Raw genomic sequence first — 19,164 nt, forward strand, 5'->3', positions numbered from 1 at the left:
TGTTATACGGATGATGTCTGCAAGGACTAGTTTGAGCCATTGCTATGTAGGTTTTGTGTATAATTTTGTGTCAAGAAATCATGTATAAGGTGTTTGAGACATCAAAAAGTGATCTTTCTATCTTCTTAGATCCAGCTTTTCAAACCCTTTTGTTAACTATAAAGATAGTAAACACAACTAACTCCTAAGTATGTTATTGTATAACCAAATCTGATAGAAATCATCCTCTTTTCATTAGTCTAAATTGACAAATATGCAGGTTATATTCAACCAAGAAGACTATATATAGCTTTCTTGCGATATGTTATTTTTTGTTCATCTTAGTTCAGTGTCTTGTTAGAAGGTCAACAAACTTTGTTCAGGTCTTTTGTGATTTTGTTAATGTTTAATTAACTGCTCTGTAAGCTCTTTTAAAATCTTGAACAAAGCTTTGTTACACAATAGGTAATGTTATGTCAAAAGCTACCATCCCCTAACTAGTTCATTGATTCTCTTCGCAGTCTAGGCATCGGCGTTCGGATATCTGTTCAACTTAAAATCAGATATTTTAGATTTTTGTGTACTTCAGATTTCATTATAAGGATCTAAATTTTGTTTGGATATTTTTTATATATCAGATTAGATTCAGATATTTTTAATTTAGTTTTCGATTATTTGGATCGGGCTCATATATTTTTACTTTGGTTTCGATTAGTTTTGGCTGAATTCAGATATTTTTAGATTTTGAAAAATTCAAATTCTTTATTACTAAAGTTTCTTATACTTAATTTACACTTCACTGAATTAAAAAACATTAATAGCTTGAACAACTAATAGATTTGGAAAGAAAATTTTGAAAATAGAAAGTCACTACTAATCTAATGGTTGTTTTGAGAATTTGGATGCAACTTTTGTTGTTGTGTGAAACAAAAACTTGACATATATTTTAAATAAACATTAATATAGGGTAAGTATACATATATTTGGTTATTTTAAGATATTCGTTCGGGTTCAAATATCTTCTTCTAATTCAATAACTGTTTAAGTATTTTACTATTTCGGTTCAGATTTCGATCTGAGTTTTATGGATTAAATTCAGGTTGGGATTCAGGCATTAGGTAAAATATCGAAGCCTATCACAAACATGGTCGAAGTCATGTCCAGAGACTGAAGTCACAACTCTTGCTCCATTGCTAACGAAAATTGAGCCACTTCTTCCATCTAAAAGTGACATTTTGGTTTAAATTTGGATTCGGTTTGGATTTAGTTAGGTTTAATTTGTTTGGGTCTAAAAACTATAACTGAAATAAACTGAAACTAATTTGGTTTATGTTTGGTTTAGTTTGGTTTGGATTGAGTTTAATTTGGTTTGTATCCGGTTCAGTTTTGTTCGGTTTTTTTTGTGTTTGCTCATTTCAATTGAATTGCTTTTTAATTTTTTTTTGGTTCAGTTACAAAAATATAATTTATAAAACATAAAATAAATAATCCTTCGATATTATTAACAATTTTCGTATTTAAACTTAAAACCAAGCATCATAATAAAATATAAAAATATAATCCAATTATTTTATATTATTACTTAATATAAATATTATAGTTATTTTTAATTTTAGTAATAGTGTATAAAATTTGTATTCCTTTATTTCATTTTATTATTAGCAGTGTCTCTTCTATTTACTCAAAAAATATAAAATTATATTTAATTATTTAATTTAAATAATTAATAAATATTAATATTATTAATATATTTAATTAATATGATTAAATAAACGCTTTGGTTTCGGTTTGATTTAAAACCGAACCATTTGGTTGATAGAGTCTCTCTACTTCCATCTGCGAATAATCAGCATAAAAAAATCTTTTTGATAAAAGAAAAGATCTAACTCCAGCCACAATTTCTTTGGAATAGTCTAACAAAATAAGGAACAAATTGCTTCATTAAATATAGCAGCAACTTTTTAAAGTGATGATTAAGCTATTGTGTTTCTGAAACTGAGATATGATTAACTTAGTTTTTTTTTTGTCAACATGATTAACTTAGTTAATAACCAATGATCGCTATCAAAGAATAATTAAGATGAGGTGGCAAAAAGTGATTGGTGGCTCGCATTGGATTTAGAAACCCTTGCAAGGTGTGTGACCCCTTTAATTGACAAGACAGCGAAGCCAAAAACCATCACTTTTTCCTTTTTCTTATTTATCAAAAACAAAACAATGTCAATCATTAACACCACCACCCAGATTCATCATAATCGTCACCTCCAACTCGGTCTTGATCTTAAAGATTCGGAAAATTTATCATTTTTAAAAGGAAAGTTTACGACTTTGATTGGCTTCGATGAAGGGTTTTGTCTGAATCATCATTTGTGGTCTCTCTGTTTCCGTACTTGAACGATTGAAAGAAGAAGGAAGAACAGAGATGGGTTGTGCTGGATCGACACAGTCTCAAGCAGAAGGTGACATCTTTATTAACTTATTGCAATCGTCTTTATGTTTCGTTATCGAATATAAAGATGCAGACTTTCTATTATTAGATGTGAAATTTTCTCGCACCCATCGATAAGAGAAACCATTACCATAGATTCATGAACCCTTGATTCATAAACCCTAGATTCTTAGATCAGAAAAAGCTATATGTGCTTGCATGACCTGGCAATGCGAGAGAGAGATCTTAGAACACATATAATATTGTTGACTCTGTTTCATCTGGAAGGTTTAACTTAATAGTATCATCCATCCCCTCATTATGATGGGGCTAGTTTCTCTGAATTGATTTACTTTTTATTCCTTAATTAAGCAAAAGTATGATGAGGGCATATGGAGATTGTCTTTGTTTTTAGGAGTTCTATATGGCTGCAGATGGATATCTTACTGGTTGTGTATTTAACAGGGCCAGTGAAGAAAATTAGGAAGCCAAAACCGTGGAAGCATACTCAACCGATCACAAAAGCTGAGCTTATGAAACTGAGAGAAGAGTTTTGGGACACTGCTCCTCACTATGGTGGTACCAAAGGTATAACTGAATACTTCTCTCTATAGTTTGCCTTTTTATATTGTGTTTTTGAGTGGTGTGGTTTCATTTTTATACAAAAGAAATGAAGGGGTTTGTAGAAAAGGGTTGGTAGTAGTAGTTATTAAGAGGCAGATGAAGTAAAAAACAGAATTTTTAAAGGGCTCTACCGAAATCCGGTGACCTATTGATCTGCAGTCAATTGCTCTACCACTGAGCTAAGAACCCTTTTGTTGATTAGTGATGAGTGACACATAAAGAAGCTTGTGGCATAAGCATTGTGATCAATAGGTTTAGTTTCTGTGAATTAGTATTAGGGGGTGTTAGTGGGAGCAACATTTATAATGATTGTTAGAATTTTAAAAGTCTATAGTTATTGGCTAATGAATTCTAACATTCTTGTAAAATCAAGTGTTATTGGATTGATGATTTTTCAATGACATATAAAATCCATTGTTCTTCAAAAAGTTTGGGTTTTAAAGATTCTTAATTCTATCAAAATATTGTGTTATTGAGACTTGAATTCATAACATTCTAACTCATAAAACAAAACTTTCAAAATATTGTATAGATACTCAAGATTCTCAAAATCATTGTAGTAGAATAGTTTCATAGACTTTTTAAATATGAAAAACTCATTAATACTTTTTATAAATTTAACAAATCTCTTGATTCTTAAAATCAATCTAACTCTACCTAAATTCATCTCCCACTAACCCCCTCTTAGATTTTGGAAAGAGTGAAAAATAGATTTAAAAGGGTCCTACCGGATTCGAACCGGTGGCCTATTGATCTGCAGTCAATTGCTCTACCACTGAGCTAAGAACCCTTTTGTTGATTAGTGATGAGTGACACATAAAGAAGCTTTTGGCATATGCATTGTGATTGAAGGACTTTGCTAAAAGGATGATCAATATGTTTAGTTTCTGTGAATTGGTATTAGATTTGGGAAAGAGTGAAATATAAAAATAGATTTACAAGGGCCCTACCGGATTCGAACCGGTGGCCTATTGATCTGCAGTCAATTGCTCTACCACTGAGCTAAGGACCCTTTTGTTACATAATGATGAGTACACAAAATGATTTATGTAATAGGCATTCATTAAGGTCTTGTTGAGTTATATGTTGGAAAGGAGTAAAAAAATTATATTTTTAAGGGCCCTACCGGATTCGAACCGGTGACCTATTGATCTGCAGTCAATTGCTCTACCACTGAGCTAAGGACCCTTTTGTTGTTCTTCCTCTCATGTATCCTATCAGGTTGATAGTTTTCACTTTTGTACCATTCTCAACTGAGCTAAGGAACTGCAGTTAGATTGTGTAATTGTTGTAATCAGTGAGGAATCAGTGAAACCATAGAAGTCTTGTGTCAGGGAAAAAAATGATATGCTTTGTGTTTTCTTTTTGGGATGTTTGCTTCTGATCTTGATATCTCTGCTTTTGGTTGATCTCAGAGATATGGGATGCACTTCGTGCTGCCGCTGAAGCTGACATATCTCTAGCGCAAGCAATCGTGGACAGTGCAGGAGTCATTGTTCAGAACAATGATCTCACTGTCTGCTATGACGAAAGAGGTCAACACTTTGAATCTTTTTCGCTTGCCTCTTGATTCTTCTTTGTGTTCCTATTGGTTACATACTCTTCCTAACTAGTACCTTTTCCTACCTTGCAGGTGCTAAGTATGAGTTACCTAAGTATGTTCTAAGCGAGCCTACCAACTTGGTGGAAGAAAATTGATCAAGGATCAATGCCATTTCGAAGAGACAAAACAAAATGTAAATCTTGTGTGTAAGTAGTTACATTAGGATCCTCTGCTTTTGTCTATTTAACACTTTGAAAAAAAGGTTCCCACTGTTCTCTCTCTGACCTTTACCTAAAGAGCTCAGAATGTTACTGTAATTCTAAAGACAACTGTTATATGTTTACATTAATGCTTTGACGAGGTAGTTTGGTCAGTAATGGTCATGGTTATGGTCATGCTAGTCTCGCTCCCTATCATTTCGTAATACTTCTTCATAGTGTTCATATTCTCAAGTCTCTTTGTCTCTCTATAAACTGAAGCTTCTTCAAGCTTCTCCAGCTCCACCATCTTCTCACCTTCCAGCATCTTTACCACTTCTGACATCAATGGTCTATCACTCGGATCAGGACTTGTACACAGTATCACCACTTGAAGCATGGTCATTGCTTCTTCTCTGTTGTAATCTGATCCTAGCCTCGGATCCACCAGCTCCAACAGGTTGTTCTGCTCCCTCAAGATTGTTACCCAGTCAATAACGTAGGGAGTGTTGTAATTGGATGGAGATTGGTTTATCTTATTGCTTCTTCCATGAACAATCTCTAGAGCTACAATACCAAAGCTGTACACATCAACTTTATCTGTCAAATGGCCTCTCATGGCGTACTCTGGAGCCATGTAACCACTGCATAAATGATTGTGCCGTGTTATAATCAGATTGTGATATAACTTTGGTTATCACTGATTTGACTTACAATGTTCCAGCAACTCTAGTGCTAATGTGAGTGTTGTCATCTTCATTAAGCTTGGCAAGACCAAAGTCTGATATCTTGGAGTTCATTTCTTTGTCTAACAATACATTAGTGGCTTTGATGTCTCTGTGCACAATCTTTATCCTTGATTCCTCGTGGAGATACGCTAGTCCTCTCGCTACACCGATGCAGATCTTCCTCCTTGTTGGCCAATCCAATCTCAGCTGAGTTTCTTGAGGACCTTAAAAACAAAACAAAAATGGTTGTGAATATTAATCTATATGGATTTTTTTCTGAACGTTGTTTTCTTAGGAGCTAGTAGTGTTTGGATCTCACCAAACAATGCTCTAGCAAGGCAGTTGTTTTCCACATACTCATAGACTAGCAAAAGCTGGTCTCCTTCAACACAACATCCATATAGTTTGACTAGATTTGGGTGATGCAGAGCTGAGATCATTCCAATCTCATTCAAGAACTCGCGGTTCCCTTGTTTTGATCCCGTAGAAAGCTGTTTCACCGCGATTATTGTCCCATCAGGCAACTTTCCCTGTACTCATAATGTAAACAAAACTTCTTCATGTCTTATCCATTTAGTTGTTGTACTCTTTCTTTTGGTTCTTTACCTTGTGTACAGGACCAAAACCACCTTCTCCAATCCTGTTTGCAGTATCAAAGTTGTTTGTAGCTGCTTTGATTTGCCTCAACGAGAAAGAGTTAATCATAGGATCTAAACTCTTGAAATCTGAGAGAAAAGACAAATTAAAACTCTTAACCATAATTTATATAGTAGCTAGTAGTCTTTGTTGACTTGTGAGTACCTCTTTCCATGTGAGTCTTGGATCTCAAGCTACGTCTTTGGCAGACAATCTATCTTATTAAAAGAGAAGTACCCATTTAAAAATACCCTTTAATTTTTACTTTTATTTACACTTCATGCCACTGTATTATTAATTAAGCTTCCTATTTTTATGCTTGTATTTTTCACTTTAGTTAATGTATTTTCCAAAATTAAATACAGAATTAAATAATACTTCCTATTTTAATAATTTATCTTTTTCACTTAGATTAATGTGTTTTCCAAAATTAAATTTGAATTAAATATACTTCATTAACTTTTCCACTAGATTAATGTCAAATTAAAAAATTACATTTTTATTGGACAAACAATTCATAGAAATTATAATATCAATTTTTCATTTAAACGAATCTGAACGAAAAAAATATTACCAAATTTAAACCGAAACTAGATAATATCCAAACGGATTTACCATTTTGGTATCTAGAGAACCATAACTAAACCTGATCCGAACGAAATATTTCGGATATTCGAATGTATTTAATTCATATTTATATACTTCAGTATTTTAGCTATTTTAGAGTTGATATCCAAGATATAAGCTATTTTAAAGTTGTTTAAAATATTTGAAATATAAAAAATAGTCAAAAGTAAACATCTAAAGTAGATAAACAATTATTAAAACACCAAAAATACTTAAAATATATATTTATTCTCCATCCAAATATTCAAGTTAAACATATTTTAAATTTTAAATTTAGGTAGTTTGGCTTACATTACTCAAATTTACATGTTATATTATTTTTATTTTTAGATTTACGGTTATTTAAAGATATAAAAATTTTGAAATTTAAAAATAGTTTAAACGGGTTATCAAACCCGCAAAGATCTGAATCAAAGCGGAACTAAAATTTATAAATACACGAATAAAGCTAGAATTTTTAAACTCGAAAATCTCAAACCCGAATAGATTTTAACCGAATTCGAGTGGATACCCAAATATCCATCCCTAACTTAATCAATATAAAACGATTAAATATTATAAATATACTATTTGGTATAAATAAATAAAAACTAAAAGTGAAAATTAATACCTGTGCGGTCGCACGGGTCAAGATCTAGTATAAATTAAAAGAAATATGACAACTATCATAATTATGTACACCGTCACTGCAGCTCCGTGGACAGCAGCATTCATACCGCTTGTAGGTAGTGAATTGAAACCTATTTGCACAGTTAAGTACATGGCAAGAATTGAATACATAATGTAAGGTTAAGCATTGGTTAAGTATAGCTTTATAAGCCTCCACTACAAATAATTCATACACATAGATCATATAACTGTAGAAAAATGCAAATGAAAAAGAGAATATATATATATATATATATATATATATATATATATATATATATATATATAAGTATACACTGCCTTCTAGGGTGGCGCAGATGATGCACAACCAGAGAATTAGAAACGGAAAGAGTAATCAGAAATGAAGCGAGGAAATAAACTAAATCAAATATTCATATCTAGAAAGTAGCATGCAATAAGTATCAATATCTGAGGAGAGTAACATATTTAAGAAACATAATGATTATTGACCTAAACGAGTAACTAGCAATGAGTTGTCCAAAAAGTAAAAGAGTAACTAATAATGATATTACACTGGTCAGGGCCTGTATGGTTTTTATTTTCTTCTGCATTTTAATATGAAAGCCTGTTCTTCAAAAAAAAAAAAAAAAAAACTAATAATGATACTTAGGAAAATATTTGCTATTTTTACTGTCTTTACATTGTATAATTAATTTTTTTAAAGATGTGTAGATATTATTAAATGTTAATAAGATCTTATTTTGTCAAGATCGCTATATGTGAAATATATAAAGGATAAGTAACAAAATCAACATTAGATGGAGATTATTTTACTATATAAGCATATTTTTAATAATTAAATTGTGATGAAATAGAAAATCTTTATAGAACAAATTAAAAAGTTGGCAAAGAAAGAAATATCGAATTCGTTCATCATTTAAAATTATTTTCTTAAAATGTAAAAATAATTGTTTTCATAGTGTTGTACGTGTGTGTGTGTGTCACAACCACTAAAATATAAAACTAGATTTGAAATGTGTCACAACTTACCCACAATTGTTTTATAAAAAAAAAGTAAATCATTACATGCCCATATAGAAATGATATAAACTTCTAATTTAGAACCAGTTATCACAGAAGAGATATTATAATTAAATACTTTCCGTAAATAAAACATGAAATTCAGAATAAAACAGAGGAAACAGAAGTAAACAGGGGTAACAAATTGGACTTTATAACTAAATACTTTCCGGAAATAAAACATGAAATTCAGAATAAAACAGAAGTGATATTATAATTAAACAGAAGAGATATTATAAAACAGTTATCACAGAAGAGATATTATAATTAAATACTTTCCGTAAATAAAACATGAAATCTATTACTATAAAAGAGAGTTGGTTCTCTCCTGCTGACACATCAGCGTCCAGGTCAAAAATTCAGTGTATATCGTCTCAACACGTGTCCGCTGTGTGCTAAATGCACCGTTTCATTTATTGCTTTCCTTCATTCGTATGGATTTTTACCTTTGTTGGGCCGTGTCACCTCTCTGTCTAGCCCACTAGCTTTTCCTTGATGAAACGCACCGTTCCTTTATCACGTGTTCTTCTCTTTCCGTCTCCAGCTCTAATGGCGATTAGGGTTTTGAAAATGATCTCTCATCTTTTTTCTTACAGTCTGGAACGGTACAAGTAACCGAGATATCCACTTTAACCTTCCATTAATGATCCATGATCTATTTAATGCGAGTTTTGTTATGCAAGGCGATGGAATTCGGCTATAAAAAGGTTGCTTTACACCTTTGAGAATCATCCTCTCATTCGTTCTAAATAACCCAGTAAAAATGGTGTTCTATGGCTAACGTTTCAGTCTTCCTCTCAGGTTATCAATTTAACTCCCCCTTTTGTTCATAGTCAGATTAGTTTCACCGGTTAATTTTTTACACATCTTCGCCGTCATGAATCCTTTATAATCGTCAATTTTTTTTTTAGTTTCTGTTACAGTTATTTCACCAGACATTTTCCAGATTTCGATGATTGTTGTGTACGTTTTTCATGTTCGTAAATTTTCACCATCGGAGTAGTTTCACCGGTTAGATGCTTTACACATCTCTGTTGTCTTGAACTTATTTTCTGTTGCTCACTTTTTTTGCTATGGTCAGTTCATGACTCAGGAGGATGATAAAGCTTAGGCTCTGGACGATGAGATGGCTGTGAAAGAGCCTGAGTTAGGAAAGAAACAGAATTGGAATCAGAGTATGAAAAACAGAAACAATGAGAGACATTAGATATCAGTGAGAGGGAGAAATAGAAATAGGAACAGTTTTAAAGAGGGAGTCAACTGAGACAAAGAGGGATCACATAGAAGAATAAGAAGAAGAGACCCGGGAGAGATCAGAGAAGCTGCGAGACTGAGAATGATACAAGAAAAGGCACTTCATCTTGATGGATCTTAGAAAGGACATGATGCTACACATGCAAGGTCTCTTTTGTTTGACACCTGATACTATCTATGCAATGCACATTAATCTAAATGCTTCTCAATGTCTGGATTGGGATAGTGTATCAGGGTAAAATATCAATGAAAGCTCCGTAAAAACAGCAGCACGCAGGTAAAGGGAGAGACTCCATAAAACGTTTCTCTCATCTGTACTCAACTTTTTATCAATATCAATGAAAGCTTATATTTTCTCTGCTGCGTTCATCTAATATTTTATCAATGTGACTCCATTATACATGGATGAAACTGTTTTTTCCTTTCCAGTGTTACCATCAGTTCCAAATTTTCAAGACAACAAAAACAAAAAGAAACTGCTATTTGTTTTTTTTTTTTTTTGAAACTCTACATACGCTTGGAAAATGATAACTCAACAAGAAAAAGACATGGTTAACGTTTGTTTATAACAAAAGGGCAGCTGACAGCTGATCCTTTAGAAAAATGATACGTAAGTGATGTGACTAAAACAATACAATCTTGAGAATTAAAAGGACAATCATTAGGAAGCAAAGTATAAGGAGTATCCTCGCACATTTCACCATTGCTTTTTCTCTTTGTGTTCTCTCCGCCTATAAAAGAAACATGTCTCTCTGTTAGTTCTCTAAGACCTCACAATAAAATAACTTATGTAGTTTTTGGTTAAGAATCAAACCTTTTGTAGTTGCTTATGGCCTTCCTCTACCAATGTAGAATCAGTTTGGATATTGTAGTCTAACCGATCAGCTATTGTGCCCTGATTGACACAAGTTGAATAAGGATCGGGGAAACTCCGGTTACACTTTTTCCTAGGAGCATGAGGCTTTGTCGTTAGGAATATACATAAAACTAATTCCATAGCTAATTTTCAAGTGTTGAATAAGTATAAATTTAAAATGTTTATTAGTTATACTACTTTATAATATTGTTTGAGTAATTATCTAAGCGAGATTCTTTTTTTTGAATTAAATGAAAGGAGGGTACAAAAAAATCTTAATAAGGAATTTATAGAATACAATATAATCGTTTTTACGTGTGTGAGACAGATTTATTGTTGTTAATAGGGCCGGACATATTATGCTTGGTATTCTAAAAAGGTAATTAAATATGACTTCTCATTTTCAGATGATAACTCTGTAACAGTTAGTTAATAAACATCAACAATCATTGTTGTTTTTCTCATCATACACATTGCAGAAAAATCTTCCCTTTTAGTGTTGTTTGATATGTGAGAACTGCTCGCGTGATGGTGAAAAAGACGGCTGTGAACCCTGTGAAAACCCATAAAACCGGCTCCACTGATTTGAGATCCACCGCTGAAACAGAATTGGGCTCTGATACTGATAACACAAACGTTCCAAATGTTATGGGTGATTCCACTTCCGATTTGTATCATATATGCGTATACACTTTAAATTTCCAGAGTGATCTGTTGTGACTTCATCACAGTCTATGCCACTATTTTTGCTAAAACAACGTAAAATCACCAATATTTCTATTAGGTGATCTTAAAACTATGTAGAAAACAATTTATATTAGCTAATATGTTTGCTGAAACAATAAGAATCGCACTAGCCCTCACAAAGAAATACTATTACCAGAGTTAATCATATAAATCAGAGGTCCACAGCGATACCCAACCTATAAAACTCATGTTATTTCCACTAATGCACTTTCTCAACCAAAATCGCACTATATTATATACAGCAGACAACTACAGTAGAGTCGAGCTACAAAAACTCAAAATAATTCAAAGAACATGATTTTCATTTTCAATTGTCCATCCATATCGATCTAACTTTACACAAACAAACCAACTACAACATCAAATTCCAAAGTAACCCCTACCATTGGATTTACATATTAACAATCATATTTTCGTAATGAAAAATATAAATATAACACATCCCGCCCGTAGGGCGGGCCGGCCCTAGTTCAGAATAAAACAGAGGAAACAAAAGAAAAACAGAAGTAAACAGGGGAGACAAATTGGACTTAACTCGGATTTACATATATGTTCGATGAGTAAGCTAAAAACTATGCAAGTCAAAACTCTCTTGCTAATCTTTTTGGTTGAAGTCTAATACTTTTGACAAGAACTCACACTGAAGTATGTGTGCAGAGAATAGATAACACAAAATATCATATCAAGTTTCTTTTGTGGTTCAATTTACAACTTCAACATTCACCTGCCACCAGAGAATTTCTTTTGGATTACTGAGTTCTAATTTTTACTATTTACAACTTTAGTACCGTAGAAGCCAAAACATTCTTTTAACAAGTTTACTTCAGAACTCAAAAGCATTGTTAAGCTGGATTGAGAAAGAAGGCTGAGCAACGCTTGCAATAGGAGTATCAACTCTAACAACTATTCCGGTCCGACCAATGTTCCCATTCCACTTTGACCGACCAAACTGCAATAAAAACAAACCAAAACCAGAGTCAATAAACATAACAGAAACAAAAAGAGTTAAAATAACAACAAGAAGATTGGCTTACAGAGACAGATGCAAACGCTGAAGGATGAGCCGTCATTGCACAGCCACAAATCATGTTGATGTTATCATTCAACGAGTGAATAAGTTCGGTTTTCGTCCCGGGATTGCTTCCACCATATGTAGAGCACACACTGTGTTTCAATAGCAAAATTGTGATGTTAGGATTGTAAAAAAAGAGAGACAGAGAGATACCAGTTTTGTTATTACCTAAGTTGAATTGCTGGTTTCATCATGAGACCAGACTTACGCCAAGCCAAGGCTTGAGAAACACCAACTCCATACGATTTGTCAGGCCAGTTCACCATTGGTGTTATTCTTGTTCCTTGTTTAGTCTGCTTCACCCAAGATATTGAAGATGTGAAACTGTGACTATACTTTGATCAATAGTGTGTTATTAAACCTAACCTTGCAAGAGAAACTAAACCTCATATCTCCTGGATATTGACCTTGCGCTTGAAGAAGACCTCCACACAAAGGAACAAAGACACTTGTTGTTAATCCCTCACCAGAGACATACGTTAACTGCCCATTTGGGAACTGCAAATCTACAAATGACTGTTTCAAGTAGCGGAGAGTTAGTATCACTATTTCAGAAATATAATGAAGATTTTTTGAAGAGTGAAGACACTCACGCAAGCTACAGGATTGAGGCAGATCATTGACATCATAAGCCATCTTCTATGCTTTGACCACAACGCTGGACAAAGCGAATGCATACCTTTCTGAAAAAGAGGGTATTACACAAAGCAACTCAATCAATCACATCAAGTATCACTAGTGAGATTTTGAACTTTAAGCAAAATACCTTTCTATCATAACCATACCAAAGCAAGTGTTGCTTTGATAAATGAACTGGTAAAAGAAGAGTCGAATCGCGCAGAAACAGCAGCGGTCCGAGCTGGAGAAGAAAGAGAGAGGAACTGTAATCTCTAGCAGCTGAACTTGATGAAGAAGAAGCTTCTACTCTCCAAAGATCTCCCCTGGCTGCTAACGAATGTTCCATACCACTTGTTCTACTCTCATAACTTGTCGAAAACTCAACCGTTCCCTACAATTAACAGAGCAGAAACTATAATCATATGTTCATACTCAAATCTCTAACACATCACTATCATCATAAGGAAGTACCTTTGGTCTCCTAAGTAATCCAGCAGTACTCAAATCAAACTCTGTTACTCTCTCCTCAGACATAGCAGCAACAGAGGAGACAGCATTTGTCTTAGAAAGCCTAGACTCATCTTTTGTGCCTACATAAGAAACAGAACCGCTCTCGTCGTGTCTGAACGGTATAGGCAACCTCCTGAAGAACTGATGAACCAACACGTTCAGCCCGGAGCCGAAATCGACACCAGCTTGACCGATCTTGCTCCCGATACCGAGGATAGCCTCGACGCCGCCGTTGATGGGTTGTTGGTTCGAGAACTGGTGAGCAGAGAACTCGAGGTGGTCGAAGAGCTTCAGTTTCTGGTGGCTAGGCCACGGAAAGGAAGGAGGGTTGATTTGAATCAAACCCGTGAAGCCCTGAGCAAGACGGTCGGCTAAGTCTCGCCCGTGTCGTTGAACCTCTTCCCACGCTTCGAAAGATCTTTCCACAGACATTGTCGTCTTCTTCGAAAGGATGAAACTTTAGGACAGAGGAGGGTGTGAAAAGGTTTTGGCAGTGTGAGATGGAGAGTTGAAATTAGGGTTTGAGAGGGGAGACCCACAAAAAAAAAAAGATTGGGGCTTTTATTTAAAGTTTTATTGTGGTGTGGAAGGAAAATTGGATTTTGAGGATGCCATGGTATGGGAGTAAAGCGACAGGGAACTTCAAAGGGAAGTAAAGAGCGGAAGCACACAAGTCGATGAGTTTTGAGATGATAGACTTTTGTGTTTTCAGGGGAGCTTTTGTCTTTTTGTCTCTTCTGAATTAGTACCGCTTTGTTCATAAATATCCAGGAAGCTTCTGAACTAGACAGAGGGTTCCGTCTTTTCTTTTTAAACAAACAAAACAGAACAAGACTAGGTAGAATATCAGCATTAGCAAAAAGCGATAGAGAGAGAAAGAGATAGAGATCTGTAAATCTGGCCGACGGCGCGGGCTTTCACAGCCAGATCGATCTCCAGTCTCCGTAAGCTTTCGTAAGTCTCCGGCGTCGCTCTATTCTCGCGGTGGACGTTCGGTTTTTGCTTCCGGCACCGCATCTTTCAAGTGGTGGGCGTTCGGCTCCTGTCTCCAGCGTGGTTCTTTTCCGTTGAAAGAATAACGGCTGTCTCTAGCGTTTCGAGTCGTTTAGTCCGTCTTAGTTAACGGCGGTTTGTATTATGGTTTGTTTATTTTCTTTTCGGTTTATAGATCTGTGTTGTTTGGGATGTTCGATGGCTTTGGGTGGTTTGAGATCTCGAGAGATCCTCGATGAAGCTCTCCGCGAAAGTTCAGACGAAGCAAGTTGATTGTAGCTACGGCCTCTGGCGTTTTCAGAGAAGAAGATCAGGCGTGCGCCGTAGAACAAGAGGTTCCGGCGCGGCGGTTTAACGATGAGGCGTAGTGGTGTTGATCGGGCGAGGACGTGATGCGTGTCTCCGCGATGCGGGAGATCGAAACGCGTGGAAGACTCGCCTCGATTGTGTCGGTCGGGGGTGGGTCTGAGTTGTTTGGGCCTTAGAACCACCTTGGGCTTTCGGGTTTTAGAGTTGTAATAGAGTTTGGGCCTTTGGGCTTTTAATACAACTTTGACGGAAAAAAAAAGAATATTAGCATTAGCATTAGCATTAGCATTACCATTACGAAGTTTTTAGAGCATTTAAAAAAACATTTATTAAATGTTAATGCTCTCTCGCAAATGTTTTTATATGAAGTTTTTGGAGGAGCATTTATATTTATAATTTATAAATTTAAGAAAATATATAATTAGTTCATTTATTTTATTTAATAATATCATAAAATTATTTTTATACCCCAGAAATGAAATTTTGATTTCTAAAATAGATTTAAAATATAAATACTTTTTTGAAAAATAATATTTCACATTTAAAATACAATTTAATTAAATAATTTAATAATATTAATTAAATTGTATTTTAAATGTAAAATATTATTTTAAAATAGACATTTTAATTGTAAAATTTATTTTTCGATTTAAATAATTTTGAAATTAGTAAATAAAATAAATTAATTATATATATATATATATATATACACACACACATTAGAAATATATTCATTATAAATATGTTATATATTATATACTAACTTTTATAATAATTTTAAATAGCATGTTTATACTGTTCTACCAATCAATTATTAAACAATTTAGCAAAAGCATATAGTATATGCAGCATACTACTATAGCTTTATCATCTGCTTTGCCAATCAAGATCTAAATAAATTAACATATATTTTATATACATTCATAAAAAAAATTGTATAAGTAAATTATATTTATCATTTAAAATTACTACAAAAATTAAATTGTTACGTAATGCGAATATAAAATTTAGTTTGTTAAAACAAAACCCTATAACTAAATTCTAATAATGCTATGTCAAATTCGAAATCTGATATGTAAACACTTCGCCCATGTAGCTTTATAAAATACTAGTATTGATCCTATATTACAAATGGAAATATTTTTACTTTCAAATAAAACCAAATTTATTTTTTATATAGTTAAATATAACATATATAATTAACTCTAATTTACAGGAAATTAATATACAAAAAATATTAACACACTTATCATTACTTAACCATAACATATAAAATCAAATTCTATTTGTTTTTAGGGAAATATACGTTGGTCTTTTTTAGTTTCTTTGAATATAAATATTAGTTTGAACCTCGTATTTTTTCTTTCAATATTATTCCTAATTCTTAGTCTGCAATTTAAGTGTTTTTTATTGCTAAATGGTAAATATCATTGATGAAAATGAAAGTTTGGTTATAAACTTAATTGAACCACAATCTGCTGAGCAGCTAGTTTGATCCTAGTGACCGCAAAAAAAGTTAAAAACCACTAGGATACATAAGGATTAATTCCAAGCCTCAAACAAAGAAGACTTGAAATTAATAGGTTGTAAGATCAAGTGAAGCAACAATGTAATCCCTTATTCAAGGTGCTTCCTGGCGAAACAAGAAAATAACCTAGAAAATCAGTCAAGAACTCACCGAAGTGGCTCCGAACAGGCATCGACGAAAGCGCCTGGCATACGTCCCAGAGCTTTGCTGGAGGAGGACCTCGACCAACCAACCAAACTATCTCGACTGGTTGACAAAAGCTCCACCGTAGCAACACTGCGCACACAGAAGCTCGAGTTACGGTCAAGCGTAAGCGATATAGCATGCTCCAAAAACCGCCCACGCGACACACAAGATACAGCAGAACCGCGAAAGAGCATAAAGTCAAACTTGTCGGAGCTTTGAACAAGGGCATGAAGCACAACAGGAGGCATAACTCTCCTTGAAAGCATGAATCCCACAAGGTGATAGAGAACTCTACCTAAGAGCAAGTGAGTCTCCACATCGGGTTGTCCTTAAACCCTAGCAGATGACGTCGGTAGCATGAAAGGGGAGTCAAACATATCGCCATAGAAGCCATGGTTGTTGTCACTTGGGCTAAGGGAGAGGTCCCCAGCGAGCTTCCCACTCTCGCCGTTTCGTCTCAGACCATGGGAATAAGATGGGGAAGCTCTAAATTTGCGGCCGAAGTAGGAAACGGGAAAGCAGAGGAGGCGGAAGGCCGGAGGAGAAGAGGCAGCGACACACTTCATTCCGACACATCCCATGGCAGATCTGACCCAGAACCACCCTAAGATAAACCCTAAATCTACCAAATCGACGGCGCCTCTTGCAAGCAAACGGACTATCACGGCCTTGCCCTCTCTCCAGAGATGCTGGGAACGCACCCAAACATCATTTTGTTACCGGATTTGGCCACAATCCAACGAGAACCAGAGCAAGAAGAGCAAAGAGGAAGAGAGGGGCCTTTTACAGGACAAAGAGAGAAATTGGATAAGAGAGATATTAGGGATGACGGACCGACAGATAAACATCCTCCGCCGACCACCAGAGAAGAGATGAGAAAGAAAACCGCCGAAGAAAAGAGTGCTTGGGAAGAGAGAACAGAGAGAAAAAAAATAGTTTCTCTCACTTTTCTCTATTTTTATTTTTGACCTTCCTAAAAGAGGGATGTTCATGACGATTTTACATCTTTTTTTTAGTATTTCTACTGACGCAGTGTACGAATGAACGAACAATCAATCTATAAACTTTAAATTTTTGGAAGTCTTTGAAACACATGCAGAAACGGCTTTCCTTTCTATTTGTTTGATTCACATGTATCAAACTATTTTCTTCTGATCATGAAAATACAATTCGAAGGATAAAAATAACATTAATAACAATACCAGCTTGACATTCCTTTTCTGGCCAGTAGTAATTTAGTGTTATATTTTAAATATATAGAACTACAAGATAACAAAAACAAATGCTTTCCGTAGCCAATGTGGATGAACAATGCCGGTTCACCGGTAGCTTGCTGCAATTTGTATTCTAATCATCGTGCCGTTTTCATCAACAACGTGTCATTTTCTGTATCGTTTTCTGGTTAGTATTAAGCAGACCAAACCTAAGCCAACCACGTCTGGCTCATATAATCTATCAACATCTGCTTCGTGTCTGAACAGTTGAACATGGCCTCCATTTTTCTTGGGTATTGTATGTTTTAAAGTTGTATATAACTGTTGACTTTTATTTTTTTAACACACTTATCGTTAATTAACCATAACATATAAAATCAGATTCTATTTGTTTTTAGGAAAATATACGTTAGTCTTATTTAGTTTCTTTGAATATAAATATTAGTTCGAACCTCATGTTTTTTCAATATTTTTTCCTAATTTTGAGTCTGCAATTTACGTTTTTTTTAAGTATTTCTACTGACGCAGCGTACGAATGGATGAACAGTCGAACTATGAACTTTAGATTTTTGGAAGCCTTTGAAACACATGCAGAAACAGCTTTCCTTTCTATTTGTTTGATTCACATGTATCAAACTATTTTCTTCTGATCATGAAAATATAATTCAAAAGATAAAAATAACATTAATAACAATACCAGCTTGACATTCCTTTTCTGGCCAGTAGTAATTTAGTGTTATATTTTAAATATATAGAACTAGTTAAGATAACAAAAACAAATTCTTTCCGTAGCCAATGTGGATGAACAATGCCGGTTCACCGGTAGCTTGCTGCAATTTGTATTCTAATCATCGTGCCGTTTTCATCAACAACGTGTCATTTTCTGTATCGTTTTCCGGTTAGTATTAAGCAGACCAAACCTAAGCCAACCACGTCTGGCCCATATAATCTATCAACATCTGCTTCGTGTCTGAACAGTTGAACATGGCCTCCATTTTTCTTGGATATTGTATGTTTTAAAGTTGTATATAACTGTTGACTTTCATTTTTTTACTTATTTTCTTTCACTTTCATTAGCAGGATGAAGACACGAGTCTATGTATTGGTAGATAAAATGTTTTAAAATGGTTCAGATGCGTAAACTAAAAAAATTAATCATAATTATCATCTGCTGCATTACTCCATAATTGTACAAATAAATAAAATATTAATATATTTCACTCATATACGTTTATTCATTGCCAATAAGCACCAACAAGATCATAAGAGCAACTCCATTGAGAGTTTTAATCAAAAACTCTCACGCTTTCCCACAAAAAGAAAATATTAAAATAATTATGGGGCCCACAGAAAATATAAACTTGTCTCACAAAACTCCTTCCCGCTGAACCTGTTTCTTAACTGTTCCGCGGGCCCCACGCTACGT

General features: G+C 34.3%; 3 protein-coding genes, 1 long non-coding RNA gene and 3 other non-coding genes across 7 annotated transcripts; 2 read left to right on the forward strand and 5 right to left on the reverse strand.

Annotated features, from left to right (window-relative positions):
• Positions 1–2,191: 2,191 nt before the first annotated feature.
• Positions 2,192–4,938, forward strand: LOC108841732 (uncharacterized). Its single transcript, XM_018614499.2, has 4 exons — positions 2,192–2,438; positions 2,873–2,995; positions 4,447–4,566; positions 4,665–4,938. Exons 1-4 carry the CDS (start codon positions 2,402–2,404, stop codon positions 4,727–4,729), a joined length of 345 nt encoding a protein of 114 aa, XP_018470001.2. The 5' UTR covers positions 2,192–2,401; the 3' UTR covers positions 4,730–4,938.
• On the reverse strand, positions 3,750–3,821 carry TRNAC-GCA (transfer RNA cysteine (anticodon GCA)). Its single transcript has one exon. It is a non-coding gene; the product is annotated as a tRNA-Cys (tRNA).
• Positions 3,972–4,043, reverse strand: TRNAC-GCA (transfer RNA cysteine (anticodon GCA)). The gene has a single exon. It is a non-coding gene; the product is annotated as a tRNA-Cys (tRNA).
• TRNAC-GCA (transfer RNA cysteine (anticodon GCA)) lies at positions 4,148–4,219 on the reverse strand. The gene has a single exon. It is a non-coding gene; the product is annotated as a tRNA-Cys (tRNA).
• Positions 4,920–6,357, reverse strand: LOC108841721 (probable LRR receptor-like serine/threonine-protein kinase At1g53420). The gene is made up of 5 exons (XM_018614480.2): positions 6,301–6,357; positions 6,106–6,224; positions 5,819–6,029; positions 5,486–5,723; positions 4,920–5,415 (listed from the first exon to the last, which is right to left on the reverse strand). Exons 1-5 carry the CDS (start codon positions 6,308–6,310, stop codon positions 4,920–4,922), a joined length of 1,074 nt encoding a protein of 357 aa, XP_018469982.2. The 5' UTR covers positions 6,311–6,357.
• Positions 6,358–8,020: 1,663 nt separating this feature from the next.
• Positions 8,021–10,152, forward strand: LOC130497555 (uncharacterized). Its single transcript, XR_008936543.1, has 3 exons — positions 8,021–9,252; positions 9,363–9,462; positions 9,533–10,152. It is a non-coding gene; the product is annotated as an uncharacterized LOC130497555 (long non-coding RNA).
• Positions 10,153–11,966: 1,814 nt separating this feature from the next.
• LOC108828115 (uncharacterized) lies at positions 11,967–14,951 on the reverse strand. The gene is made up of 7 exons (XM_018601728.2): positions 13,470–14,951; positions 13,147–13,389; positions 12,974–13,063; positions 12,747–12,896; positions 12,549–12,673; positions 12,343–12,472; positions 11,967–12,257 (listed from the first exon to the last, which is right to left on the reverse strand). Exons 1-7 carry the CDS (start codon positions 13,938–13,940, stop codon positions 12,132–12,134), a joined length of 1,335 nt encoding a protein of 444 aa, XP_018457230.2. The 5' UTR covers positions 13,941–14,951; the 3' UTR covers positions 11,967–12,131.
• Between the last annotated feature and the right edge of the window lie 4,213 nt (positions 14,952–19,164).

The sequence above is a fragment of the Raphanus sativus genome, chromosome 1, assembly GCF_000801105.2.
Source record: "Raphanus sativus cultivar WK10039 chromosome 1, ASM80110v3, whole genome shotgun sequence".
NCBI lineage: Eukaryota > Viridiplantae > Streptophyta > Magnoliopsida > Brassicales > Brassicaceae > Raphanus > Raphanus sativus.